Source organism: Hemicordylus capensis, chromosome 2 (assembly GCF_027244095.1).
Source record: "Hemicordylus capensis ecotype Gifberg chromosome 2, rHemCap1.1.pri, whole genome shotgun sequence".
NCBI lineage: Eukaryota > Metazoa > Chordata > Lepidosauria > Squamata > Cordylidae > Hemicordylus > Hemicordylus capensis.
Window position 1 is genome coordinate 310,454,687 of NC_069658.1, and position 25,831 is coordinate 310,480,517.

Sequence of the window (25,831 nt, forward strand, 5' to 3'; positions counted from 1 at the left end):
AGCGTCAAAGGCATGTAGATAAAGGTGATCCAGATGACATCATATACCTGGTCTTCCAAAAAGCTTTTGACAAAGTTCCCCACCATATGAACAGACCTGCTGGATCAGGCCCAAGGCCCATCTAGTCCAGCATCCTGTTTCAGTGGCCCACCAGATACCACTGGATGCCTACAGGCAGGAGTTGCGTGCATGCCCTCTCTCCTGCTGTTACTCCCCCAAGGCTCTTGAGTAAACTTAGATAAGGGATAAGGTTCATGTGTGGAATGGCAACTGGTTGGATAAGAAACAGAGGGTAGGAATAAGTGTAGTTTTCACAATGGAAGGAAGTAAAAGTGAGATCCCCCAAGGATCTGTACTGGGACCAGAGCTCTTGAACGTGTTAGTAAATGATCTAGAAGTTGGGGTAAGTAACCAAGTGGCCAAATTTGCAGATGAGACTCAACTATTTAGGGTAATTAGGGATGTGCATGGAACCGTGGTAGGGAGGCTCGAAGGCAGTGGGAGTGCTGCTTTAAGAGCGGGGGAGGGTGCACTTACCCCTCCTGCCGCTTCCCACCCACTGGCATCTGTTTCTGTAACATCGGGGCGGAAGTGTACCTCCCTGCTGCCCCATTGGTCAGAAGTTCCAGACGCGCCTGCGCGCACTGGCACGTGCACTATTGCCCACGTGCATGTGCACGTCCAGCCATATCTGGCCAATGGGACAGCAGGGAGGTACACTGCCGCCCCAATTAGCTGTTACAGAAATGGATGCCAGCGTGGGGAAAGCAGTGGGAGGGGTAAGTGCACCCTCCCCCACTCTTAAAGTGGTACCCCCGCTGCCATTGAACTGGCAGAACCACCGGTTCCATGCACATCCCTAAGGGTAATGAAATCCAAAACACCTTGTGAGGAGTTCCAAAAGGATCCCTCCAAACTGGGTGGGTGACAAAATGGCAAATATGGTTCAGTGTAAGCAAGTGTAATGTGATGCATACTGGGGCAAAACCCCAACTTCACATATACACTGATGGGATCTGAGCTGTCAGTGGTAGACCAGGAGAGAGATCTTTGGGTTGTGATGGACAGCTCATCGAAAGTGTTGACTCAGTGAGCAGCAGCTGTGAAAAAGGCAAATCCCATGCTAGGAATCATTAGGAAGGAGACTGAGAATAATAATTAAAAAATGCTACTATTATAATTCCCTTATACAAATCTATGGTGCAGCCATATTTGGAGTACTGTATCTAGTTCCATTCACCATATCTTAAGGAGGACATTGTAGAACTGGAAAAGGTGCAGAAGAGAGCAATCAAAATGATCAGAGCAACTAAGATGATCAGCAGCCTGAAGCACCTTCCTCATGATGCAAGGCTACAGCATCTGGGCCTTTTGAGTTTGAAAAAGAGGAGACTATGCAGAGAAATGATAGAGGTATATAGAATTATGCCTGGAAAGAGTGGACAGAGATTATTTTTTCTCCCTTTCTCACAACTCTAGAACCAGGGGTCATCCCATGAAACTGATGGCTGGGAAATATAGGACCAACAGAAGGAAGCACTTTTTCACACACTGCTTAATTAATCTATGAAATTCTCTGCCACGGGATGTGGTGATGGCCGCTAGCTTGGATGGCTTTAAAATGGGCTCAGACAAATTCACAGAGGACAGGCCTATCAAGGGCTGCTAGTCTGGTGGCTGTGGGCCACCTCCAGCCTCAGAGGCAAGATGCCTCTAAATACCAGCTGCAGGGGAGTAAAAGCAGGAGAGAGGGCATGCCCTCACCTCTTGCCTGTGGGCTTTTCAGAGGAATCTGGTGGGCCACTGTGTGAAACAGGATGCTGGGCTGGATGGGCCTTGGGAACGATCAAGCAGGACTGTTCTTATGTTCATAAGCTGGTGACCCATCTGATGAAGCTGGTGCATGCCACAGTAAATCTGTTAAGTCTTTAAGGTGTCAGAAGACGATTGTTTATCTCTGCTGCAACAAACACAGCTACTCCTCTGTATCAGCGTACAGTATATACAGCTAGCATCTTAGACGTGAAGGCTGTGACAACTACAGTGATAATTTTTCTCTTCGAAAGGAACCTCAAACCCCGAGAAATCCCTCAAAACCTGTCGCTCCCTCTCTTCGTCTTTTCTATTTAAAGGCACCTTCTTCCTCGTCGCTCTCCCTCTCTCCCAGCCCCCACGCCTTCGCATCCCATGGAAGCCCCCTCCTCCTCCTCTCCGTGCTGTGCCCCCCTCCCTTCACGCAGGCTCCGCCGACAAGCCTCCCCGCCCGCTCCTCATTTCCGCTTGCGAGGCCTTCCCGAGTCCAACCCTCCTCTCCGCTTCCTTCCCGCCCGCCGCCCTGTCGTGCGCATGCTTGGGTTATGCAACCAGCCCGGCCGCTCAGGCCCCAGCGCCCGAGTGTCCCAGCTGCAGGGGGCGGCGGGGCCGCCTAGCCAGCAGGCAGAGGCCGGGTCCAGGCGAGGGGGGCGGTGCGGAGGTGGGAGGAAAGGAGGACCAGCAAGGGAACCGGCCCGGCCAACCCTCCCCTTCAGGAGAGCGCGGGGAGGCGGAGGGCGAGGCAGCCAGTCGCCTCCTGCCCGCCTGGCGAGGAGGAGAGCGAGCTGGCAAGCGGTCTGAGTGGCATCGTCGGCACCCCCGGCCAAGTCCCGCCTGTTCCGCGGCGGCAAGTGGGTTGGCTTCCTGCGCGCTGTGCCGCTCCCCCCCTTCCTCTCCCTCTCCTTTCCCTTCCCTTCCTCCTCCCTCCCGCTCTCTCTCTCTCTCTTTTCCCTCCCTTCCTTCCCCCGGCAGTAGAAGCCGCAGCGGCAGCAGCCACAGCAGCAGCAGCCCGGATCGCCTGAGCCATGGCTCTGTGAGAGCAGCACATGGCGGCCGCAGCAGCCATGAACCCCCCACTAATCCATTCAACTCCCCCCTGAAGAGCCACCGTGCAACTGCAGCCGCCGCCAGCCACCAACCAACCAAACAGCCCACCCATCTTAGTTGAATACTACTACTACTACCACCACCACCACCACCACCCACCAACAGCACTGACAATATCCAGCAGCCCGGCTCCATCACTTCTCACCAAGACCCACCCGCAACTATTACTCTTGCTGCCTCGCCTGGACAGACGGCCGTGCCCAGCCAGCTCACTCGTCGCCCTCCTGCTGCTGCCGCCGCCGCCGCCACCCGGTCCCCCTCGCCAACGCCGCCGCCATGGGAGTGCAAGGCTTCCAGGACTACATCGAGAAACACTGCCCCAGCGCCGTGGTGCCGGTGGAGCTGCAGAAGCTGGCTCGGGGCAGCCTGGTTGGTGGAGGCCGCCAAAGGCCCCCCCAGACCCCGCTGCGCCTCCTCATCGACGCCGACAACTGCCTGCACCGGCTCTACGGCGGCTTCTACACGGACTGGGTGAGCGGCGGGCAGTGGAACCACATGCTGGGCTACTTGGCGGCGCTGGCCAAGGCCTGCTTCAACGGCAACATCGAGCTCTTCGTCTTCTTCAACGGCGCCCTGGAGAAGGCCCGGCTCCACGAGTGGGTGAAGCGCCAGGGCAATGAGCGCCAGACCGCCCAGCAGATCGTCAGCCACGTCCAGAACAAGGGCACCCCGCCGCCGAAGGTCTGGTTCCTGCCGCCCGTCTGCATGGCGCACTGCATCCGCCTGGCCCTCATCCGCTTCCACATCAAGGTAAGCAAGTCGTGGAGGCCTGCTCTGGCGCTGCTGGGTGCTATTCTCCCACCGCTTCCCCCCTTTCTAGATCTCCTAGCTTGCTAGACCAGCGCCCCCTTGCACCCATGCCCTGCCCCACTGCACAAGAGCCCCTTCCCCGTTGCACTTTACAGCCCCTGTCGGCTCTCTCGTCTCATGCTCATGCTTCCCTTGCGCTCTCCTGCCCACCCTCCTCTTGTTCCTTTCTCTTTCTGCGATCTCTCTCTTTTTTTTCTTTCTGCACTTCTTTCTTTGGGAGTCAAAAGGGCCTTTCGACGCTTCATTTTATTCACACGATAAGAAGTGGCCCCTCTTTGAGGCCCCCTTTGCAGCGGCTCTCCGGCCAACTCCTAGACTGCCTTTTCCGGCCAATAGAAGCGCCTGTGACTTTCCTCTTGGCTCCTCACGGCTCCACGGGTTTTGGGGCGGGAGATCGGGGCTGCACACTAAGATGGCAGCAGGGTTGCCCTCCCGGTTATGTTTCTACTGAGTTCAGAGGGAGGGAGAGAGGAGGGAGGGAAGGGAGTTCTGTTTCCCTGTATCCGCAAAATGTCGTCAAAACCTGGCGGTGTTGGCGGCTTGGGCGGGGAGAGGAGGTGCTGTGAATTTCCTGGGAACAAGCATGCTCACTGCTGGCCGGTAGTAGTCACAAATATGGCCAAAAAGTTTGTTTCTGCCTTGACCACAGACTCACCGCCATCACCCTCTCTCCTGCCTGGAGCAGAAATAAGTAGTCTCCCTGCCACCTCATTAGTAGCTGTGGAGCTGCAGGGTGCCCTTAGCTGGCAAAGAGAAGGGCTTAGTAAGCACCCTGATGTCCTCAATCTCTTTAGGGATTTTTCTATTTATACATACCTGTCAAGCTTTGAAAACCAGATGAGGGTGATCTAGAACATCCGAAGGCTCCTATCCACAATCAGAGATGTTCAAATTAGTTCAAACACATGTTGTGCAAGAATTACAGCTTCTCGTCTTTCCCCCACTGTTCCTGAGGCTACATCTCTTTTAGCTTTGTAAGCACTTGATTTTTTGATATATTATTGCCTTAGAACACCCCCAGCCACGGCCTTGAGCCTCTCTACTCAGTTCCGTTACCTTCCTTTTCCATACTTGATAGCAGTATTAAAAGGTGGTGGGTGGGGGAGGAGCTTGCTCACCAGGTTTGTTTGTAACTTCTAATTATAGATTATAAAGTGAATCTGCAGTATGTTTTGAAGTTTGTGTAGTTTGAAAACTTTAGTGAGGTGTGTTCTGACTCCATATTGTTCCAGGGGCCATTGTTCTATTTTTGTGGATTTATAGAATGTTTATTGCAGCTGCTGTTTGGGAAAAAGGACATCTCTCTGGTAGCCAGCAGCCAGTTTTAAAAAGTGCAATCACTTTTCCATCTTGTCTAAATCATAAATGAGTACTGAGGGACTTTACTCACACGAGTTTGCCAAGCAAATGAAAGTGAGCAACAAGTTATTTTACAGAAGATCTATATTTTAAGGGAAGTTGAAGCTAAAACTATCATGAAAACCTGAAGTTGAAAACTCTCACAAAATGATTGCTGCAAGTAAGTTGAAATACTTTAATATAAAGTTCCCTGTTTTGAACTTTTTCTGGACAGCAGTGAAAGCCATGCAGTTGTTACAGCTTGTCATGTAAATGTAGAATTGCTGCACTGAAAACTACAGTAATAGTGATGATAGGTTTAAACTATACTTTAGTCACTATTTAGCCTTGATCGTCCTTGCATTAATGTTTGGCATTAATACCCTATTGATGTCTCTGCATTTTTCTTAAATTATTTCCCCCCCCCAAGGGAAATGTGCAATCCTTTTCCATGGTGGATAAAAGTAGTATTGTTTCACTGCACACACACACACACACACACACACACACACACACACACACACACACACACTTTGTGAAATCAAAACCAGTGGAATCCTTGGGATATTCTGCTAATCTTGTGAAAGAGTAAAACAGTAGAAAAATGTTGAACACATTCTTAGATAGTTTTAGACTGCATCAGTTTTGTTGCATAGTTTAATAAATATAATGTGACCTTCAGAGACCTGCAATGATCCCTTTTGAGAGCTTACCATTATCCAGGTTTTGTGTGCCCTTTTGGCAGATTTAACCACAATTCTAACCAGGACCAAGAATATTTTTCAGGATGGGGTAAGTTTTCCTAAAACAAAACAACTTTCTTTAAAACATTTAAAAAGAGAATGCTGAGTGTTAATGTTTCTTGAATTCGTTGAAGGTGGGGTGGGGATAACATACTTGTTTTCTGGAGGCTTAGAGCAGATTCCTTTTCTGCTTTTAACTCCTACTTTAAGGCCTAGAAATTATCCTGCATTTTAGAGAAGCAGTGATACTTCAGACTAAGTTGATAGTGGAAGTCCCACCCCTTGTTTCAGTTGCAACGGGTAAGAAATTTTATAAGCCTATGAGTTGACAGATCTGGTATAATGATTGGCTTAGAGGAGTGACAGATGTGAAGTGTAGCTCTACAGTGAACAAGTTAGATTGTTCTGTTCGTATATGCTTGTTAAATTCTATAGAGTGAAAAGCTGTTAAGTGCAACCACACTTCCCTGTGTAACTTAATCAGATGTGACGTGCATCTCTAATAAAGGAGTAAATGATTGAGGTTAGAGACTTGTTCTTAGAGTAGTCTGTAGTGAAAAATGTCATAGGCCTTCCAGGAGGAGCCATCTAGATTTGATATCTTCATTGATGCCAATGAGTGCAGATAATCAGAAATGTTACTGTAAAAAAACAACCACCAAGAACATGAAGAAGCCTTCACACAGTTTACATTCTGTCGTCAAATGAAATAAGCAGCAAGTATTTGCATATGCCCCTCGTGGTAGTCAACTGAAAAAGTGAAATAGTTCTTGATAGAATAGCTTGCGTGCAGAATTCTAGCATTGCTAGAAACAGCCCCTCTAGTTCTGTCCCAACGGTGGTGGTGGGTGGGAGGGATCCAGGGAATATTTTATGTATTTTTAGTGCTGCTTTAGTGAGTACTGGACTGAGGCCTAACACAACTGTTATTCCAGTAAGAGTTTTTCCAGAAAGCGTAAGCCTTCCAAGGTTATTGTTATCCCCCCCCCCCCCCGGCTTGTTATCTTGCTGTATGACTTTTAAAAGCTGTGGTGTTCCTTTAACGTTCATATTACTTCAAACTACTGTGCATTTTTTCTAATCTATGGGTGAACTCTTGCTCCTTAAAAAAAATAAAAATCTATTATTTGTGTTGTGAGCCACCATGAAGTTCCTTACGGATGAAAGGTGGGATAGAAGTAATTTTAATAAATAAAACTGAAATAAATGTATAGAAATGCAAAATAAATTCTGTCATGCTGACAATTGAAGTAATAATTCATGTATAATGGATTATTGCAGTAAGATAAGAATTTATGAGACTGATATTTTGAACTCTCCAGTGGGAATTTTACTAGTAAATGGAAAATCTGTGGTGTGTGAGTGAGGAGCATGGGAAAAAGTTCTGAGAGCACTTATCCTTTAGTTTAAATGTTGAATTCCAGACTGGTCCCATTTTAAGATTTTAATGCATTGTATTTTAAAGCTATTCCATTGACTCACTGTTAATTTTTAGTTGTGTGTTTGGATTGTGAGTACATAAAATAAAGTTTGGGGGTTAAAGTAAAGTCCTGTCAGAAATTTTTAACATTTCTGGCTTAAAACTTAACATCTTTGTCTACATATGTTTGTCAACATATATGCATTCCAATTTTAAAACCAAAATCTTATGATAGTACCAGACAATTTATGTATTTCAAGATCTGTGCATCCTCTTCATAGTCAAATTCTAGTGCTTACATATGTGTAGCAAAAGGAATAAGTTATTTTGTTCTTTTTCTCTTATCTTTTGTAAAACCTTTCCTCATAGCCTTTTGCCATTTGTTCATTATTATTTTTTGCCATTTCTGAATATATCAGCTGCTCTACATTAGATATTATTTTAGAAAAATATATACACAGGTATTGTCAGTAATGAAGGATGCAAGTGTGAGTAAACTTCTGTTTTCCCTTTAAATTCCATGTGAGTGACAAGAATGAAAAAGATGGAGCTCTGTTTTGGGTGGGTTTGTTGTACATGAATAGCTGTGCAGTGCAAAGCACGAGTCCTCAGATTTTCTAAAGTTTCTCAAATGCCTTTGAATTAAGGGAAGCGATTGTGCTGAAAATCAAAATACTTGAACTTGATTCGCTGCACTCCTTGGACAACATCAATTGCACCCAGACCCAAGGAGACACGGACGCAGTTACATTTGGTGAAACTGGCCTCTTTATTAACATTCCAATTGCAGTGGACTTGTTAAGGCATTCAGCTGGGATTGGCATTCCACCCCCTCAGTGCGGGCACTCACAGGTCGGCCACGTGTGTGGCCGCCTTACTCTAAGGCCTAGGGCGCTGGCACCTTGGCTCAAGGCAGTTTGACCGCTGACAAGCGGGAATGCCCTTCTCAGCCGACCTAATGTCAGGTCCCTGTTGTTGGACGGACTGGGCGGGTGCCTGCAAGCAGGCCATAGGCCTGCTCCAGCCTCGCCCCCAGGAGGACGCCTGACCAATGGGAGTCAGCTGCCAGCGTCACGTGCTCCTCCTAGGGGGCTGAGGCAAACGAGCCACGCAGCCTAGAGTGGCTGCGATTGGCTTGCGACTAGCTAATTATAACTAAGCATAGAACCAGTTAGTCATGATTAACTTAAGTCCAGTTAATTTTGATGGGATTTAGTAATGACAAACTTGATCTGGATGCTCCTCATTCATTTCAGATGATGGAGTTAGGCAACAAAATGCCAGTTAGGCAACAAAATGGACAAATGACTGGAACACAATTTGGGTGTATTTTTTAATCTTTAGTTATATTCATTCATTTCTCCATTAAGAATGATGGTTAGTTTAAGCTGTAGGCAACAGCAGAGAACAAATAAGATTTACAAATTTTTTAAACCTTTCCAGAAGTTCATCCTGAAATCTTGGTATTGCTGAGTGTTCATTTAAGATCTAGAAATATGTTGTTGGAAACATATCAATGTTTTGTGGCTTTCATAAATTCTTCACTCACTTTTCAAGAGAATTTATCAACCTACGGCTTGGTTGTGTGGTTGTTTACTTGAGTAAATTCAAGTAATTCAATGGGATTTGAATTCAAGTAAGCATGTGCCTAATTACAACCTTGTCTGCCAGTGTTAAGGCACTGTGAATTCTAGTTCTCTTAGAAGTTCAAGAAGTTTATTTTAGGTGCTTTGGATATTGCTTAAAATAACCAAGAGCACTGTGGCATCTTAAAGACCAATGCATTTATTGTAGCATAAATGTGTGTGAACTGTAGTTCACTTCATCAGATGCATGGAATATAATATATAATCACTAGTCAATGGGTTTCACTTCATAGACTTAATGTTGACACCTTCCATGGTAACCACTGCCAGGTAGCCATGTTGGTCTGTAGTAGTAAAAACAATAGTCTTGTTGCACCCTAAGGATGAATGTATTTATTGTAGCATAAGGATTTCATGAGTATAGTCTGCATGTGTGTGGTGTGGTGAGTTAATTGTATTAGAGAAACTGTTGCTTCCACTTCTGCTCTTCATGATGTTTACAAGCTAATCATAAACACATTGATAGAGGTCCAGAGAACTACTTGTCCTTGTGCAACAAATCTGCTCTAGCGCCTTAAAATTTTTGATGTGTTTGCCTTAAATAGTTTGCCTTAACCACCATGGCCATATCACAAACTGATTTGAAGCTCCTCCTGAGTTTTGAAGCACTTTGCTCTATGGCATGGGTGTGGTGGGGGTGCAAGAAAACTGCCGCTTGAAAAAAGCAAAGCCTACAGTGGTCACAGCACTCTTCGAAGTCTGGAAGTAAAATTTTACTTGTGTGTGCTGGTCAACGACCGTAATAAAGATTATTATTATTATTATTTTACTTGTGTGGAAATAAAGTTCATTGTTTGAATTGGGTCTTAGATTCTTGTTATATATTTAGTAAAGTGGTTACTGAAGCATAATCTCAGTTTCAGTAATCTTATTTCTGGAAGGAGGAGGACTGTAGTCATGTATAGACATTTGGATGGAATTTTTATTTGCTGCTTTTTTCTGTAGCAGTGATTGCTAGATGATCAATGTGTGTAGAAGGGTGGATAAATATTTCTAATTATATTTTTAAAAAATTCAGTTTAAATTTAATTTTTGTTTAAATTTTTAAATTATGCTTTTTTAAAAAAACTGCTGGCCTACATGAGGGAAATTACCCAAAGTAGTCCATATCAAATTAAAAGGACAAGTTAGGTAATATCTAACTTGTTTTAATTTCAGTGGGACTGCTTTGAGTAATTTTTCTTATGTCAGCATGGCTTTAAAGGAAATCTGTATTTAACACAAATATGTTGAAGCCTACATTTAATCTCTTAAAACTGAATCGTCGTCTACCATATTTACCCAAATAGAAGACTGAATTTAAGATAACCCCCCTATTTAGGGGTTAAATACAGGTTATACCTGTATTTACTCAAAAGGAACAGCACTTTGAATTTAAGACAACCTCTCAAATTCTAACATCAAAGAACTTGGAAAAAACCTAGTCTTGGATCAGGTAACTACAGTACTGTCAAGTAAAAGAGTTAAAGTATGCTTGTCTGTATAACAGCAAGTTCTATGGTGGGGGAGGGGGGATCTTTTGGGTTTAAGCATTATACATGGCACAATAAGTTATGTTGGTTTCTTATTGGACTGAAGAACTAGCAAGTCATTGCAGACACTACGGACTGAAAGATCCTTCCCATCCAGCATCTCACCAGGATCTACTTGAGCCCATATGGTTCATCATGCACTCCTGTTTTACGCTATCCAACTGCCTGAACTGTACAATGTGTTCAGTTTCAGATTATGAATATTTATACTTTATCAACCGAATAGCATGTGTGTTTACTCTCCATCTTATGGGCAAAAATCTTATAGGCAAAACCTGTTTTGCCGAACAACTATCACCCCTTGTTTCTAAAAAGTTCTAGATACTTGTTACAGCCAGAGTCTGTTCATGTTTACTTGAAAGAAATTCCATCTTTTTTAACTAGACATAGTTCTAAATAAGTGTGCATATAATAATTGTAGCCTTCCAGTAAGTGATTTTTCTTGGTATTCTGGAAATTTTGGATGCCTCAGGTTTTTAGTGAGTTGGAAGGTGCCAGTGTTCCCTCTAAGGCAGGACTGCTCAACTTTGGCCCTCTTGCAGATATTGGCCTACATAATCCCATAATATTGGCGCCTGTGGCTGGGGATTATGGGAGTTGTCGTCCAAAAACAGCTGGGGGGCCTAAATTGAGCAGGCCTGCTCTAAGGTGTGGGCATGTGCACATTCTCACAAGTTTTTTGATATCTACTCAGTTAATTTTTGGAAGGGCGGTATAGAAATTGAATAAATAATAATAATAATAATAATAATAATAATAAATAATTTTAGATCCCACTCAAGTTTATTTGGGAAGGCCCCACTCTGAATGCATATGTGTGCACACTGCCTTGATCTTGCTACCCAGAACCATACTCATTCCACACACAGACGAAAAAAATTAGAGAGAACACTGGAAGGGGCAGGAAAGTCCCCTTCTGAGAGCTTGCTTCCACTTATGGTTATATAGATACAATCCATAGTGCTTCACTGAAGGGAGGACAAGTATTGACAGAACAGCAAAAAAGTTTTGGTCAAAGACAAGGTTTGATACTGTATTTGTGGTATATATCAGCATACACCATAGTGTACACCAGGCTTGAACTACACATTGTCAGCATTAAAACTTGTTTGATATGCACTACTGATATAAATTTCAACAGAAACTGACAATGCTTGTACTGTTTGCTTATAATAGTTAATGTGTACTTCTCCTCTTCTCCCTCCCCATCTTTTTAAACATAGGTTTCACAGAGCATTGAAGACCACCACCAAGAAGTAATTGCTTTTTGCCGAGAAAAAGGTTTCCATGGCTTGGTTGCGTATGATTCAGATTATGCATTGTGCAACATCCCTTACTATTTCAGTGCCCATGCCCTAAAACTGAGCCGTAATGGAAAAAGCCTCACAACAAGCCAATACCTGATGCACGAAGTTGCCAAGCAACTGGACCTGAATCCAAATCGGTTTCCTATTTTTGCTGCTCTTTTAGGTAGGTGGAATAACATGTGGAAGTCCCACATATAAACTGTTCTTAAAAATGTGTAAATGAAAAGGCTAGAACAAAGCCTTAACAACTCTATGTTTCTAAAAACACTTGTTTATGAGATGCTCCTCTCCTTTTGGTTTGTGTGTTTGCGGTTTTTACAGCAATGGATGAGATCCCTGGTACCCTGATCTCAAACACTTTTACTTGGTAGAATGTTTATTTGGTTTCAGAAGTATTTCAAGTAAGACTGCAGTGCTAAACATGATTTCTTTCAAGTAAGATCTTTACTTTCAAATAAACATGTTTATAAATTGGGAGGCGGGGGAACCCATGGGCTAGCATCCACAGTGGCGCTCGCTACCAGAAGTCAGAGTTAGTGCAAGCATTTCTCTGCTTTCTACCCTTCTCCTAGAAAGTCATTTCTGAGGGTCTAGGGACCCATAGCAATTGTGTGAAATAAGGCACGATTATTTCTGTAGGGGGACGGGGAGACTCTGGAAGGTGTTTGGATACACTTTTGCTAGTGGAAGGTATCTCTGTGCATCTTCTCCCTTCCCCTGCAGTCTCTGTGCTGCATCTCAGAATATTACTGAAGCCTCAAGAATGACCTTTTGCGTGGTTCTGGGGATTGCTGGGAGGACAGTAGGAAGAAAAGAATTGCTTGCTCTAACTCTGACTTCTGTTAGTACTGCTGTGGATGCTACTCATGTATATTAGTTACTGTTATAAACATTTGTTATCACATTCTATTACTATATTTGGGTTAAACGGAAGTAATAAAATATATAAAAAATAAATAAAATAAAATCCACCCCACTCCCCCCCAAACTTCTGTCAGGTTCAGCTAATTCCAACACAGCCTCAGGTTTAAAAAAACCAGTATCTTGAGACCAACATTTGCAGCAAGTATTTATTTTTAGCAGCTTACAAATATTGTACATTGTATGTTCTAGGTAATCACATTCTACCTGATGAAGATTTGGCTTCCTTTCATTGGAGTTTACTTGGTCCAGAGCATCCACTAGCCTCTCTTAAGGTACAATGTTCTCATATTTTTTTCTGACAGTTAAGCAAGTAACTTACTGTGGAAATAATATAGGCAATATTTAATAATGTTGAATGGTTCCTGAGAAATTTAAGATTGAGTTGCAATTTGCAATGCACTTACTCTAATGTAGTACCAGAAACTTCAGGAAGACTATGGCGGAGAAATTGTGTTATGGACTGCAGCTAGATGTTTCAGCATACCCCGTTTTCCTAGTTATATTTTTAGTTCTGATTTTATCATACTAGCAACAGAAATTTGATTGCTAGTTGGCAGTATTGGGTCTCTTTCTTTTTTGTTTTGTTTTTGCTTTAGAGAACAGAATTTGTCTTAAACTAGGTACATCTAGCATCTCAGGCTTAATACTTAGGCAACAGTGGCAGACCCGTTTGGCAACTTTATGAAACAATATCTCCAAAACCTAAACAAAGAGGGTGTGTAATGGTGAACCAGAGAACTGTCCTTGTCTTCTGTGCACAGCTTATAATAGCCACCAGGAAGGACAATGGTGACCTGACCCTTCTGATTCTAGATGTGGTTGGGCACAGTCACCTAGAAATGTCTAAGTTCTTTTAAAAAACTATTTTTGCTGCTTGTGTGGCTGAAAAACTAATTTTTAGGTAAACCAAAGCAAATTAGTGTACTCAGATTAAAACGCCCATAATATCTTTCTAGTTGACAATAATGAGAAGTCAGAAATGGTAAATTCAAAATGATGATTTAGGCAAGAGAAGCATGTCCTGCTTTCTTGAATTTCATCACTTTCTCATCTCGACACAAGTATAAACACCTTGCAGATTAAGTTTTGGTACCTTGCAAAATAAAGTCCTGAAGCTGACTAAAGTTCCTGCCATACATTTACTGTAATGGCATGGTAAAAGTATGGCAGGAACTACTTAAAGGGCATAACTTAAATGTATTTAATGCTTTGTTTTAGTGTATAAGACTTTCTCATGGCTTGAATGAGTAAGATTGTGTCTTAGGAAGATATGTAGAACAAGACGACAGTCTTTAGATAAGGGCTGTAGAAGAAGCCATTAGAAAATAACAAATCAGTGCTAACTGTGTTTGTTCAGAAATCATTCTCTTGGCATCAATGGAACTTGCTACCAAATAAGTGTGCTTAGTTTTGTAGCACAAGATTGAAGGTTGATTCAGCACTATGAGCTCTGGGGACACACACACACACACACCGGTTTATTGAGTGGTCATGTATATTCTAATTTCATACTCATTTAAAATCTTTTTCTTGGAAGGAACAAAAAGCAACCTTAGATTGTGCTGACCTGCAATATCATGTCATGACATTGAGATCCATCATTGTGTATAGATAGGCTGCTACAAATTTGCACGCAGGTTGCTGGTCTTGTTTTCACTTTATTTTATAAACATTTAATGAAATTATCTGCGTGAAAAATAAAGCAATAGCACAAGGGTGACCCAGTGCGAGTGTTCTTGGATATGTATTACAGCCTGTTTAAATGGCATTTATCTGTGCTGGGATGAATCTCTTAAGAAGCTGTCCTGCTGTATATCTTATGTGCCTAATAGGTCAGCTTCATTGGCCCCTTGGACTTACTTCTCTTTGCATCTGCCTGGACAGGCAAAGAAAATTATCAAGCAAAGGTTGATAATCTAGTTGCTTGTAAGAAGGATGGGCAAAAAACCCAAAAACAAACCCAAGGTTATTAGCAAATCTGATAAGGGGAGGCCCCATATTGACTCTTAAGTATGTTAGTTACTTAGAAGCACATATGAACCTAATGCACAGCAAGGAAATGACTTGACTAGTAAGCCAGATGCTGCTGGTTCAAATCCCCGAACACCTATATTGTGCGGCAGCGATATAGGAAGATGCTGAAAGGCATCTCCTGAAAGGCCAGGAGTCGACACTGACCCAACAGCACATTTTACCTTATTCCAGTCACTGGCTTACATAGTCTAAGTTACTTGTGAATATTCCCACTGCAGTTAATGGGAGAACTTGTCCCATTACTTTCAATGGGAGTACTCGGTGCTAATTTTCTGAAACCTGTCAGTCAGGCTGAGCGAGGTTTGTTCAGCTTTAGCACATAGCTAGCTAATCAGGAGTAGAGGAAGAAGCTCTTTCCCACTGTAATCAGAGCCCATCCTATAGTTAAGGGTATTTCCGTATGCTTCTAGGATCGACAGGAAGCTTCAACAGCCATGATTTGCCGTGAGACTAGGCAGCTCCTAAATCCCCAGTTCCTTTTCCTGTCGCCTCAGGATTGGCAGCAAATGGAGAGTAGCAATGCTGGAAAAAGACAGTGTAATTCTATGTATATTTTATTGGTATTAGATCTTACTGTTTTTTAGAGGTGCTTATTACCTGGTAAAGATGTTTAGAATTGTAGCCTTGGCTGACAACCAGACTCAGATGTGGTTCTGTGTACACATTGGTGATTCCCCCCTTTTCCCTGCAATCCCTGCCTCCTGAAAATATGTTCCATGAGGATACCCAGCCCTCAGGAATATATTATTGGTAGGCGTAGGCTGCAGACGGAAATGGGGATTGCCTAACATAATCATTTCCCTCCACATGTGAGCAGAGGTTCTCCCCATGCACAGCTCTTGTGTGGATGCTGGCTGATATGTGTTAGTGATGTGCCCGGACCAGTCCGGAGGCCATTCTATAGGCCTCCAGACTGGTCCAGGGACGGCCGGTTCGAGTTCAGAAGGTTATGGGTGGGGGGTTCCATTAAGGGCGGGGGAGGGTTTACTTACCCCTCCCGCTGCTTTCCAGCTCTGGCGGCCGTATTTACTATAGCAATCGGGGCGGCAGGATACCTCCTTGCCGCCCCTTTCCCCGCTTGCTTGCAAAAGGCTTTAAAAAGCCTTTTGTGCTGTAGCAATCGGGGTGGCAGGTTACCTCCCTGCCGCCCCTTTCCCTGCTTGACTGCAAAAAGCCTTTTTCCAGTCAAGCGGGGAAAGCCTTTTGCAGTCAAGCGAGGAAAGGGGCGGCAGGAAGGTATCCTGCCACCCCGATTGCTACAGTGCAAAAGGCTTTTTAAAGCCTCTTGCAAGCAAGCGGGGAAAGGGGTGGCAGGGAGGTATCCCGCCGCCCCGATTGCTATAGTAAATACGGCTGCCAGAGTTGGAAAGCGGCGGGAGGGGTAAGTAAACCCTCCCCCGCCCTTAATGGAACCCCCCCCCCCAGTGCTGGACCGCAGCTCCGTGGTTCCGTGCACACCCCTAATATGTGTAAGCTAACAGGAAGCACTTAAAATAGTGCTCTTTAGTCTACTTATGAAGTTAAAAAGTATTCATTGTTTGAATAAATATTAAATATGTTTGAGACAGAAGTGCAAGCTGATGTCAATCAGCAAATAATAGAAACATAAAGTAAAAATCAAAATGTTGAAACTAAAGATCAGGGATCCACAAATTTATGTTTAGCTCACTAGTCAGCAATAATTCTGGTCGCCACCAATTCTCTTCCCTTTTTTTGGCACACAGGCAGAGAACTAGGAGAGAAATGGGTCTTCTCTCATTTGCACAGGGATATTAAAGAGGGTAAGCAACAGTGAGAGCCTTACTCCTATTGCTCAGAAAGGATTCCTTCTGTTTCTTATCTTCTCAAAAATGACAGTGGGGAAAAAGATACAGTCTATAGTGAGGAGATCTGTTTGGTGCTGGGTGTCCAGCTCTCCAGTGGCAGCTGCCTCCAGCCCTATGTCCTGCTTGTCAGAGAGCTAGGGACACTTGTCACTGGTGAGCTGGCAAGTGGATTTGTAGAGGCCTGCTAAAAATAACCTATGTTTGGACTTACAAATTATTGCAACAAGGTCTTGAAAGAATAAAAGCAGCTCGTGTCAGATTTTACCTCAGTCACTCTTGTTTTTGGTGACTGGACCAGCTCAAGTTTCAGAACTGTCTTCAAGGGCAGCCCCACATAGAGTGCATTGCAGTAATCCAGTCTGGATGTCCAGTCTGGATTACTATGATGCGTTGTATGTGGGGCTGCCCTTGAAGACAGTTCTGAAACTTGAGCTGGTCCAGAATGCTACCGCAAGTTCTCATGGGCACTAGTTGCTTCACGAGTATTACACTCATCCTGTGACAGTTTTATTGGTTCTCAGTTTGCTTCCAGGGTAGCTTCAAAATGCTGGTCTTGACCTTTAAAGCCCTGTATGACTTGGCACAGGGGTATCTGTCAGACCACGTTCTCCCATCTAAACCTGCCAGAGCACCACATCTTAGGCCGTAAGATGCCTAATATCTTACGTCTGGACCTGCTATTGCCTGAAATCAAATTGCTGGGGATCATAGACAGGGGTTTTTCTTGTGGCCCCTCAACTCATCCAGCCCTTCTGGATGAGCTTGGTCATGTTCCCACTCTCAGCATTTTTCAGAAACACTTAGACTCATTTTGTTGAGAGGCTTTAAAAATATTTATTCTTGTTTGCTCTAGTGGGTTTTTAATTTGTAAATCTGGTTTTAATTGGCTGTAGTTTTAACTGAGGTTTATTCATTTAATACTGTTGTATTTGTTTTGTTATTGTAAGCTGCCCTGAGCAGTATTGCACTGGAGGGGTGAGATAGAAATATTTTAAATAATAAATAAATATTTAGAGAGAGAGAGAGAATGAGCTCAGAATATGATCATCCCACAAATGTAATTAGCATTCATTTATGGATTTATCTGAAAAAGAAAATATTTATTGGAGGATTTACTATTTTGGACCTCAGGGGCAGGTGTTTTGTTTTGTTTTTAACTGATTTCTTTCCCTTCTCCCCATTCTGGACTTTCTTGTCTCTAGCAAAATCCTTCTCAAGATTACATAAGCAAATTCTTGTGCCTCACTTCTTCCATTGTTTCCTCATTTTAGGGAAAAGTTTATTAACCTAATTATTTGATCTCCAATTTTAAACTTGTTAATGGATAATTTGTAGTCATTAATTATTGTCTCCACAATCACCATTAACCTAAATAGTTCTCCCCACTCTACTGATTTCTACTGTTCAGATCAATCATATGCTCGCTTAGCTAACATTTCAATGGGCTAAACAGGCCTACTTAATGCAGTTTCTTAATTATCACCCATTCATTCCTACCATAAGAACAGCCCCTCTGGATCAGGCCCAAGACATATCTAGTCCAGCATCCTGTTTCACACAGAAGCCCACCAGATTCTTCTGTGAAGCCCACAAGCAAGAGATGAGGACATGCCCTCTCTTCTGCTGTTGCTCCCCTGCAATTGGTATTCAGAGGCATCTAGTCTCTGAGCCTGGAGGTATATAGCCACCAGACCAGTAGCTATTGATAGACCTGTCCTCCATGAATTTGTCTAAGTTCTTTTTAGAGCCATCCAAGCTCGTGGCGATCACCACATCCTGTGGTAGAGAATTCCATTTTCCTTTTGTTCGTCCTAAATTTCCTGGCAATCAGTTTCATGCGGTGATTCCTGGTTCTAGTGTTGTGAGAGAGGGAGAAAAATGTCTGTCCACTCTCTCTACTCCATGCATAATTTTACAAACCTCCACCATGTCTCCCCATAGTCACCTCTTTTCTCCAAACTAAAACGCTCCAGATGCTTTAGCCTTTGCTCTAGGCCCCTGATCATCTTGGGGTTTTTTTTGTTTTTGTTTTTTAAAAATCCAGCTTATATCCCGCTCTTCCTCTGAGGAACTCAGAGTGGTGTACATGGTTATTTTTATCCTCACAACAGCCCTGTGAGGTAGGTTAGGCTGAGAGAGACATGACTGGCCCAGAGTCACCCAGTGAGTTTCATGGTTGAATGGGGATTCGAACTCAGGTCTTCCCAGTCCTAGTCCAACACTCTAACCACTATACTATGCTGGCTTGGTTGCCCTCCTCTACACCTTTTCCAGTTCTACAGTGTCCTCTTTAAGATATGGTGACCAAGACTGTACTCAGTACTCCAAATGTGGCCACACCACAGATTTGTATAAGGGCATTCTAATGTTAGCATTTTTATTTCCACTCCTCTCCTAATGTTCCCTAGCATGGAATTTGCATTTTTCGCAGCTGCCGTGCACTGGGTCGACACTTTCAACAAGCTGTCCGTCATGATGCCAAGAAGAGCTGTCTGTCATGACCCCATCTCCTGGTCAGTTGCTGACAGCTACACTTGCTTGCATTGAGCTACATTTGATATTTTGTCGCTCACTGCCCCAGTTTGGAGAGATCCTTTTGAAGCTCCTCACAATATGTTTTGGATTTTACTGCCCTGAATATTAATAAACAAGACCATCACTCAAATAGCTCCTATTTGTATTTTCATTGGTTTGAATTCATTGTTCTAGAACTAGATGGCCAAAATCACATAGTTCAAAACAAGACCTGTTACTACTACTACTGACTACGAATATTTATATACTACTTTTCAACAGAAGTTCTCCAAGTGGTTCACATAGAAAAGTAATAAACAAATTCATAAATAAGGCCTTACTGCTGCTTTTCAAAATGTTATTAATTGTCTTTCTCCTACTAAAATAACATCACTTTTAATTCAGCCAAGAATTTTGCTTAATGATGTCATCATCTCCTGGCAGAGCTGGCTTCAGGTTTGACAGTGCTCTCCTGGGGGCCCCTTCCCCTTAGCTAGGAGTGAGGCACAGCAGGATTTTATTTCTTTTACTTCAAGAGCAGTAGCAATAGCAATAGCACTTACATTTATATACTGCTCTATAGCTGAAGCTCTCTAAGCGGTTTACAATGATTTAGCATATTGCCCCCAACATTCTGGGTTCTCATTTTACCGACCTCGGAAGGATGGAAGGCTGAGTCAACCTTGAGCCCCTGGTCAGGATTGAACTTGTAACCTTCTGGTTACAGGGCAGCAGTTTTACCACTGCGCCACCAGGGGCTCTTTTAAAAGCAACAATGTGAGCTCAGCTGACAGGTGCCTTGTGTCTCACCACCTGACTAATGTATTGTGTTGTGCTGTGTCGGGACAGAGGTGTATCTAGGGAAAATAGCGCCTAGGGCAAGCACTGAAATTACGCCCCCCCTCCAGACATCTGACACCCATGGTGCCATTCTGAAAGGGGCTTACATCTTCTGGCAATTAATTCCATTTGTTGATTATGTTTGAATGTGAATAAGAATGAAAACATTCTCTCTTTATTTCCACCCCTAACCAAAGTTCTCTTTGAAAAAGCAAAAAAGTTGGATAAAGTGGAACAGTAATCAATAACTTTAATTGATTGAAAGCCGTACTGTTTTGCAAGAAGTTGGATAACTGGAGCTTACTGCTCTAGACTCCCTAATGACCTATAATGACCTATACATACATATTTATTTATAAATTGGGAGTGTGATTGCAGAATATCAGAACAAATATTCTATAATGAATAGGCTGCATTCTTTCTTATTTTTAAAGTAGCAATTCATTTTCATCAGCAGAAAACAATCATACTGTGAATACATTTTTGCTGTTAATACTTATTCTTCGGTGCATAAACAATCCCATTTGAAATTCTAGCTGGTTTTCTAGCTAGTCTTTCAGTGGAAAGAAACTGATTTGCAGAAGAATGAAGGGTCAGTAAGTGGAATGCATTTCATCTGTTTGAAATAACTGCAAAACTCACAGCAGAGGAAGAAGAGTCCAACACATGCCAAATCCCAGAGACTGGAAGTCAAAGGTGGCCACTAAAAAGGATCACCAACACCAAAACATACCCAAGAAGGCAGGTAGGGCTTGCTTGCTTGCTTGCTGGCGGGGAGTGCGGTGGAAGAGAAGAAACCCCTCCCAACTTCAGCTTCTGTTTGAGCGAAGGGGTGTGTGTGCGTGCGTGCGCGCGCCCGCACCCTAAGCCAGGGGACACGCACCGGAAAAGCAAACCAGGGAAAAGGCGAGGCAGGCTCCTCCACCCTGGGGGAAAGCGCACCCACCACGTAGCCTTCCCAGGCAGCATTAAATCCTCAATAAAATCCGAGGCAACTAATATTCCTACTCCACCACAACGCCTTTCCCACTAGCCAGAAACCTCTACTGCAAAACGCAGCTTTGCTGAGATAAGCGACGACTGCTGTCTGCAATAGTTCATCTGTTACCGGCGTTACCAGGTTGCTTTCTGGTGTGCTTTATTCCCTCCGGAGCCCTCTCTTTGCTGTGTCTGGGAAGCTCCACGTGGATATTAACCAACCCAGCGTCTTCTGTTCTCATGGAAACCCAACTTTTAGAAACCGCCCCCATTGAGCTACGCAGACCACTCTCCTCTCCTCTGACTGAACATGCAAAAAGCAATCCACCTACCTACCCCTCTCTCTCATTGCAAGCCATTACTCAGACGCAAGCCCCTTCTAATTAGGAATCCAGGCAGGAAAGGCAGGCTAGCCTTTGCATTGGGATTGGGATGGAATGCAATCCCCTCCCCTCCCACTTGTCTTCTCTAAGGCAGCTGCAACGGCTTCCCTGATGAACAACACAGAGTTCCATCCCATCCTACACAGCAGGAAAACATCCGCCCTTCTCGGCTGTTCATTGGCTAAAGCTCATATAACACTCTGCTTTCTGGGAATTGTAGTTTGAACTTCAGGCTTGCCATGTGTGCCTATAAAATTAAAAAAACCACAATTCCCAGTAGCTATTACTGTGAGGCAGGGAGATCTAGCATACCTTCCTGCCCCGGTGCCACCCTTCCCCTCGTTCTTGGCCCCAACAAACAACCCCCCGTCCACACACCCCGTCCAGGCTACTAGGAGCTCACCTCCCCCCCGCCCCCCAGTGAGCACTTGCCGACTTTGCCGATTCTTTTCAGATGGAATAAAGCATCTATTCTCCCCTTCTCGGGAGAGAAAGGGGAATAGTTGCTTTTAGGCAGGATTCAGGAAACGCTGCCTGAAGTGATACTGAAGATCTCACTACTCACTAGTAGCCTGGGTGGTGGGGGGGAGAGGGCGCCACACACACGTTCTCCAGATCGCAGCGAATGGGAGAGCGCCCGCCTGCCCTCCGGCTCCCAGACTCCGAGTGAGTCGTGCCTACAGTGTGCGAGTGTGTGTGTGGGCGTGCGGGTGGGCAGGCCAGCCACAGCAGCGGGCAGTAGCGGGCGCCTGGGCATCCGTGAAGATTAAATGGGTTTTTTTTAAAAAAAAAAATCTTTTAAAACTTTTTAAATTGTTGTGGTTGGGGGCAGGGTATGGCAGGCATTTTGTGCACACCCCTGCAATGGCGCCTAGGGCACGTGCCCTGCCTGCCCCCCTGGTTCCACCCTGATTGTGACAGGGAGAAATGGTAGGTATAGGCCTTCACTGGCTACAAAGCCATTGGCAGCAGTGAAAAAAACATAGCATTACCCCTCTCTGACCACACCACTGCCAAGATAAGGGGCAGCTCCTTCCAGTCATTGGTTGGCCCAAGGGCCCTGCCTGGTAAGCACCAGCAGTGTCCCATGCCCCCTTCCCTCAAGCATTGGGCCCTCAGCAGCTCTCTGGGGTTGCTGCCTTGTGACAGTGACCCAGATCAGGCAAGATCTTCATTTATCTCTGTTTTCATTTCCAGTTGATAACAAAATGTTAAGTCCTCAAGTGTACACTCTTACTCTTTGTGTTTTGTACCCTTTTGGAATCCCATTCCATTTCTGTCTCTTCAAGAGGTCTTTCAATGCATCAGCAAACTTCATCGACCATTCTTCTGCTTTTTTGCCCCAAGAGTCACTATGCCAGTAATGAAGTAAATGGTTTCTGAAGGGTTTTTAAAGCATCTTATTTTGCTCTTCTTGTCTAGTTTGAAGCACAATCCTAGTATTGCAGTCTTCAGTCATGGTTCTTCCATAGTGCTGTTTCCTACAAATGAAACTCTGTTCTGGAATCTTGGCACCTGTTATAATATCTGATAGGTCTGAACAGAGAGACCATTGGATCTAAGCTGTTTTGATACAACATTGGTCCAAGGAAACCAACAGGTTGCTTACCTGTAACTGAGGTGCTTCTAGTGGTCATTTGTTTGTTAACACATGGGGCTCTGTGCCTGTGCAGGGACAGCCACGGAATCTCTCAAGCTTTGATTTTGGGCAGTAACTTCGCCCTTTCCAGACTTATTCTGATTCCCCTCAAAGTCAGTTCTGGAGTTTGCTGATCTACAGAGTAGAAAAGAAAAAACAGAGACAGCAGTGAGGAAGGATGGGTGGGTGTGTGAATGGACAGATGACTACTAGAAGAACCTCAGTTACAGGTAAGCAACCTGTTGTTCTAAGTCGTGGTCTCTGTCTGTCACACATGGGCGCATCACAAGCATACCTGAACAGGAGGCAGGCAGGCAATCACTGGAAAATAGAGCGGATCACCATCCTTCCAAAAATTGCATCCTGTCTGGAACGCACATCAAGCACATGTCGAACATGTGAGGTCATGCCCATGTGGTAGCCTGACAAATGGTATCCAGAGAAAGGTTATCATCAAAGGCTACTGACATTGCCATAGTCAGTGCAGAATGTGCATGAATTGGGCCCGGCAAGGGTCTCTTCGCCAGTTGGTATGCCAGGCGAATGGCCTCCACTGTCAACCTGGATAGGCTTTGAGCAGATGGCTGAGCACCCAGGGAATGGTCAGCATAAGATACAAAAAGGTGAGGTCCTTTATGAATGTCCTTAGTCTGCTGGGCATAGATGAATGTCCTTAGTCTGCTGGGCATAGAAGTTAAGTGCCCTACAAACATCCAAAGAAGCTTACACTCTGAGTCCAAGGTAGGGTTCTGGAAGAACACCGGCAAGGAGATATCTTAAGTACGATGAAAGGTATAGACTATCTTAGCCAAAAGTGAAATACCGGGCCAAAGTTGGACCTTGTCTAAATGAAAAATCAAGTAGTGTGGATCCACTCGAAGGGCGCGTAATTAGTTCACCCTGTGGGCAGACATGATAGCCAACAGAAACACAGTTTTCCATGTCAGGGGTCTCAAGTTTCACGAGGCTAGAGGTTCAAATGGGGCACCCATCAGTTGAGTCAGCATGAATGGAAGTTCCCACGAAGGGGCTGTCCTTGGTGTGTCCGTGTCTTTAAGTGTCAGTCCCTTAAGGAAGCGCTTGACAGTTGGGTCCCAGAAGGGAGATGGGCGACCCAGTTCTGTCAGGTATTAAGTCACAGCATCCAAATGTACCTTGACTGAGGACAACGAGAGTCCAGATGATTTGAGCTTCAGTAGGTAAGTCAACAAGGCAGAAAGGGATGGGCTTGACGGATCCACTCCAGTGGAGCACATCTATCCGGAGAAACTTTTCCATTAATGACCTTAAGATTTTATGGTCTCAGGTTTTCTGGAAGCTTTTAGGACTTCTACTAAGGCTTGGTCCGTGATGGCAGAATCAACAATGCCGTGAGATGAATGTGCAGAGCATTGGGATGTAGAATGAGGCCGTCTCGAAGCATCAGAAGGTTGGGCGAGCAAGGTACGTGGCCAGGAGTTTCAGATGTGGAAACCACCATTTCCTAGGCCACCAAGGTGCAATTAAAAGTACCTTCACTCGTTGGTTGCAGACATGCTGGATCATTCTGGGGAGCAACAGAGTGGGAGGGAACATGTACAGGTAACCCCTACTCCAGTCCATTGAGAAGACATCTCCTAGAGATCCCTCTCCTATGCTTGCCCTCATGAAAAATTGAGGAATCTGGTGATTGGCTTAGGAGGCCAAGATGTCTGTGTCCGTGGACCCCCAAACTGTGAGTATGTGGGCAAGGCAATCTGGATCCAGTCGCTACTCGTGGGAGTCCGTCGAGGCGCTGCTGAGTGAATCCGCGAGAACATTCGCTTCCCCTTGAATATGGATTGCTGAGATCTCCATATCCTGCAAGAGGGCCCACTCCCAAAGTTGCAATGTGAGATGCAGAAGGGATTTCGAACTCGTCTCACCCTGCCTGTTGATATAAGACTTGGTTGTGTTATTGTCCGCCTGTATTTGAATGGAGCGGACCACCCCCCCCCCCCCGCCGCCAGGTGACGGGCTTCTTCTGAATTCCAGAGACAGTGGAGAGTCACAGTACCACAGTGGGCTCCCCACCCCATCTCCAAGGAATCTGTTTTGACTACATAATCTGGAGCATCTGGGGAGAAAGGAGTGCCCACGCTTTGGGTCCTTGGGGAGGTCCACCAAAAGAGGCTGTGGCGAATCGAAGGTGGGATACAGAGTTTCTTTGACTGGCAATCATGAAGCAGTCTGAAATTGTCCAGAAACCAGTGTTGCGAAACATCCATGTGCAGACTGCATTTGGTAACACTGACATCGCTGACGCAGAATGGCATTTGGTAACACTGACATCGCTGACGCCATAAGCCCAAGCATTCTTTGCACCCTCTTTGCTGGGTGGCATCGGGAGTGGGATATGAAATCTGCCAGCGAAGTGACGTCGGCCACTCGATCTGGAGGTAGAGAAGCCAAGCCTCTGATAGTCAAGTGTGATACCTACGAAGCGAATGGTTTTCGAGGGGACCAGAGTGGACTTCTTGCGGTTTCTCTGCCGGCTGAGATCTGTCGTCAAATGCAGAGTCATATGGAAGTTGTCTAACAGAAGCTCTCTCGAGTCTGCTGTCAACAACCAGTCCAAGTATGGCAGGACTTGGACACCCCATTCTTGGAGGTGTTCCACTACTGCGGCCATACACTTTGTAAAAACTCTGGGGGCTCTTTAAATTGGAAACTGTCTGCGCCTATTCGGAAATGAAGGAATTTTCTGTGCTGTGGCTGAATTGTCACATGATAATATGCATCTTTTAGGTTGATAGAGACAAACCACGTGTTGAGTTGGAGTAAGGCCACCTAATGGCGCAGCGGGGAAATGCTTGACTAACAAGCAGAAGGTTGCCGGTTCGAATCCCCGCTGGTGCTATATCGTGCATCATCTCATACTGCACAGGAGGAGGCAATGGTGAACCCCTCCTGTATTCTACCAAAGAAAATCACAGGGCTCTGTGGGCTCCAGGAGTCAA

General features: G+C 44.7%; 1 protein-coding gene across 4 annotated transcripts in view; it reads left to right on the forward strand.

Annotated features, from left to right (window-relative positions):
• The first annotated feature begins 2,302 nt into the window (after positions 1-2,302).
• FAM120A (family with sequence similarity 120A) overlaps positions 2,303-25,831 on the forward strand; it is a 98,098-nt gene continuing 74,569 nt past the window's right edge. For 2 of the 4 annotated variants that reach the window (XM_053293803.1, XM_053293806.1), the window contains exons 1-3: positions 2,307-3,669; positions 11,632-11,878; positions 12,829-12,911. In XM_053293803.1, the coding sequence (XP_053149778.1) occupies positions 3,196-3,669; positions 11,632-11,878; positions 12,829-12,911 (804 nt within the window). In that variant the 5' untranslated portion in view covers positions 2,307-3,195. Of the gene's footprint in view, positions 3,670-11,631; positions 11,879-12,828; positions 12,912-25,831 lie in introns of all 4 variants that reach the window. The other 2 variants (XM_053293805.1, XM_053293804.1) reach the window with 2 other exon arrangements.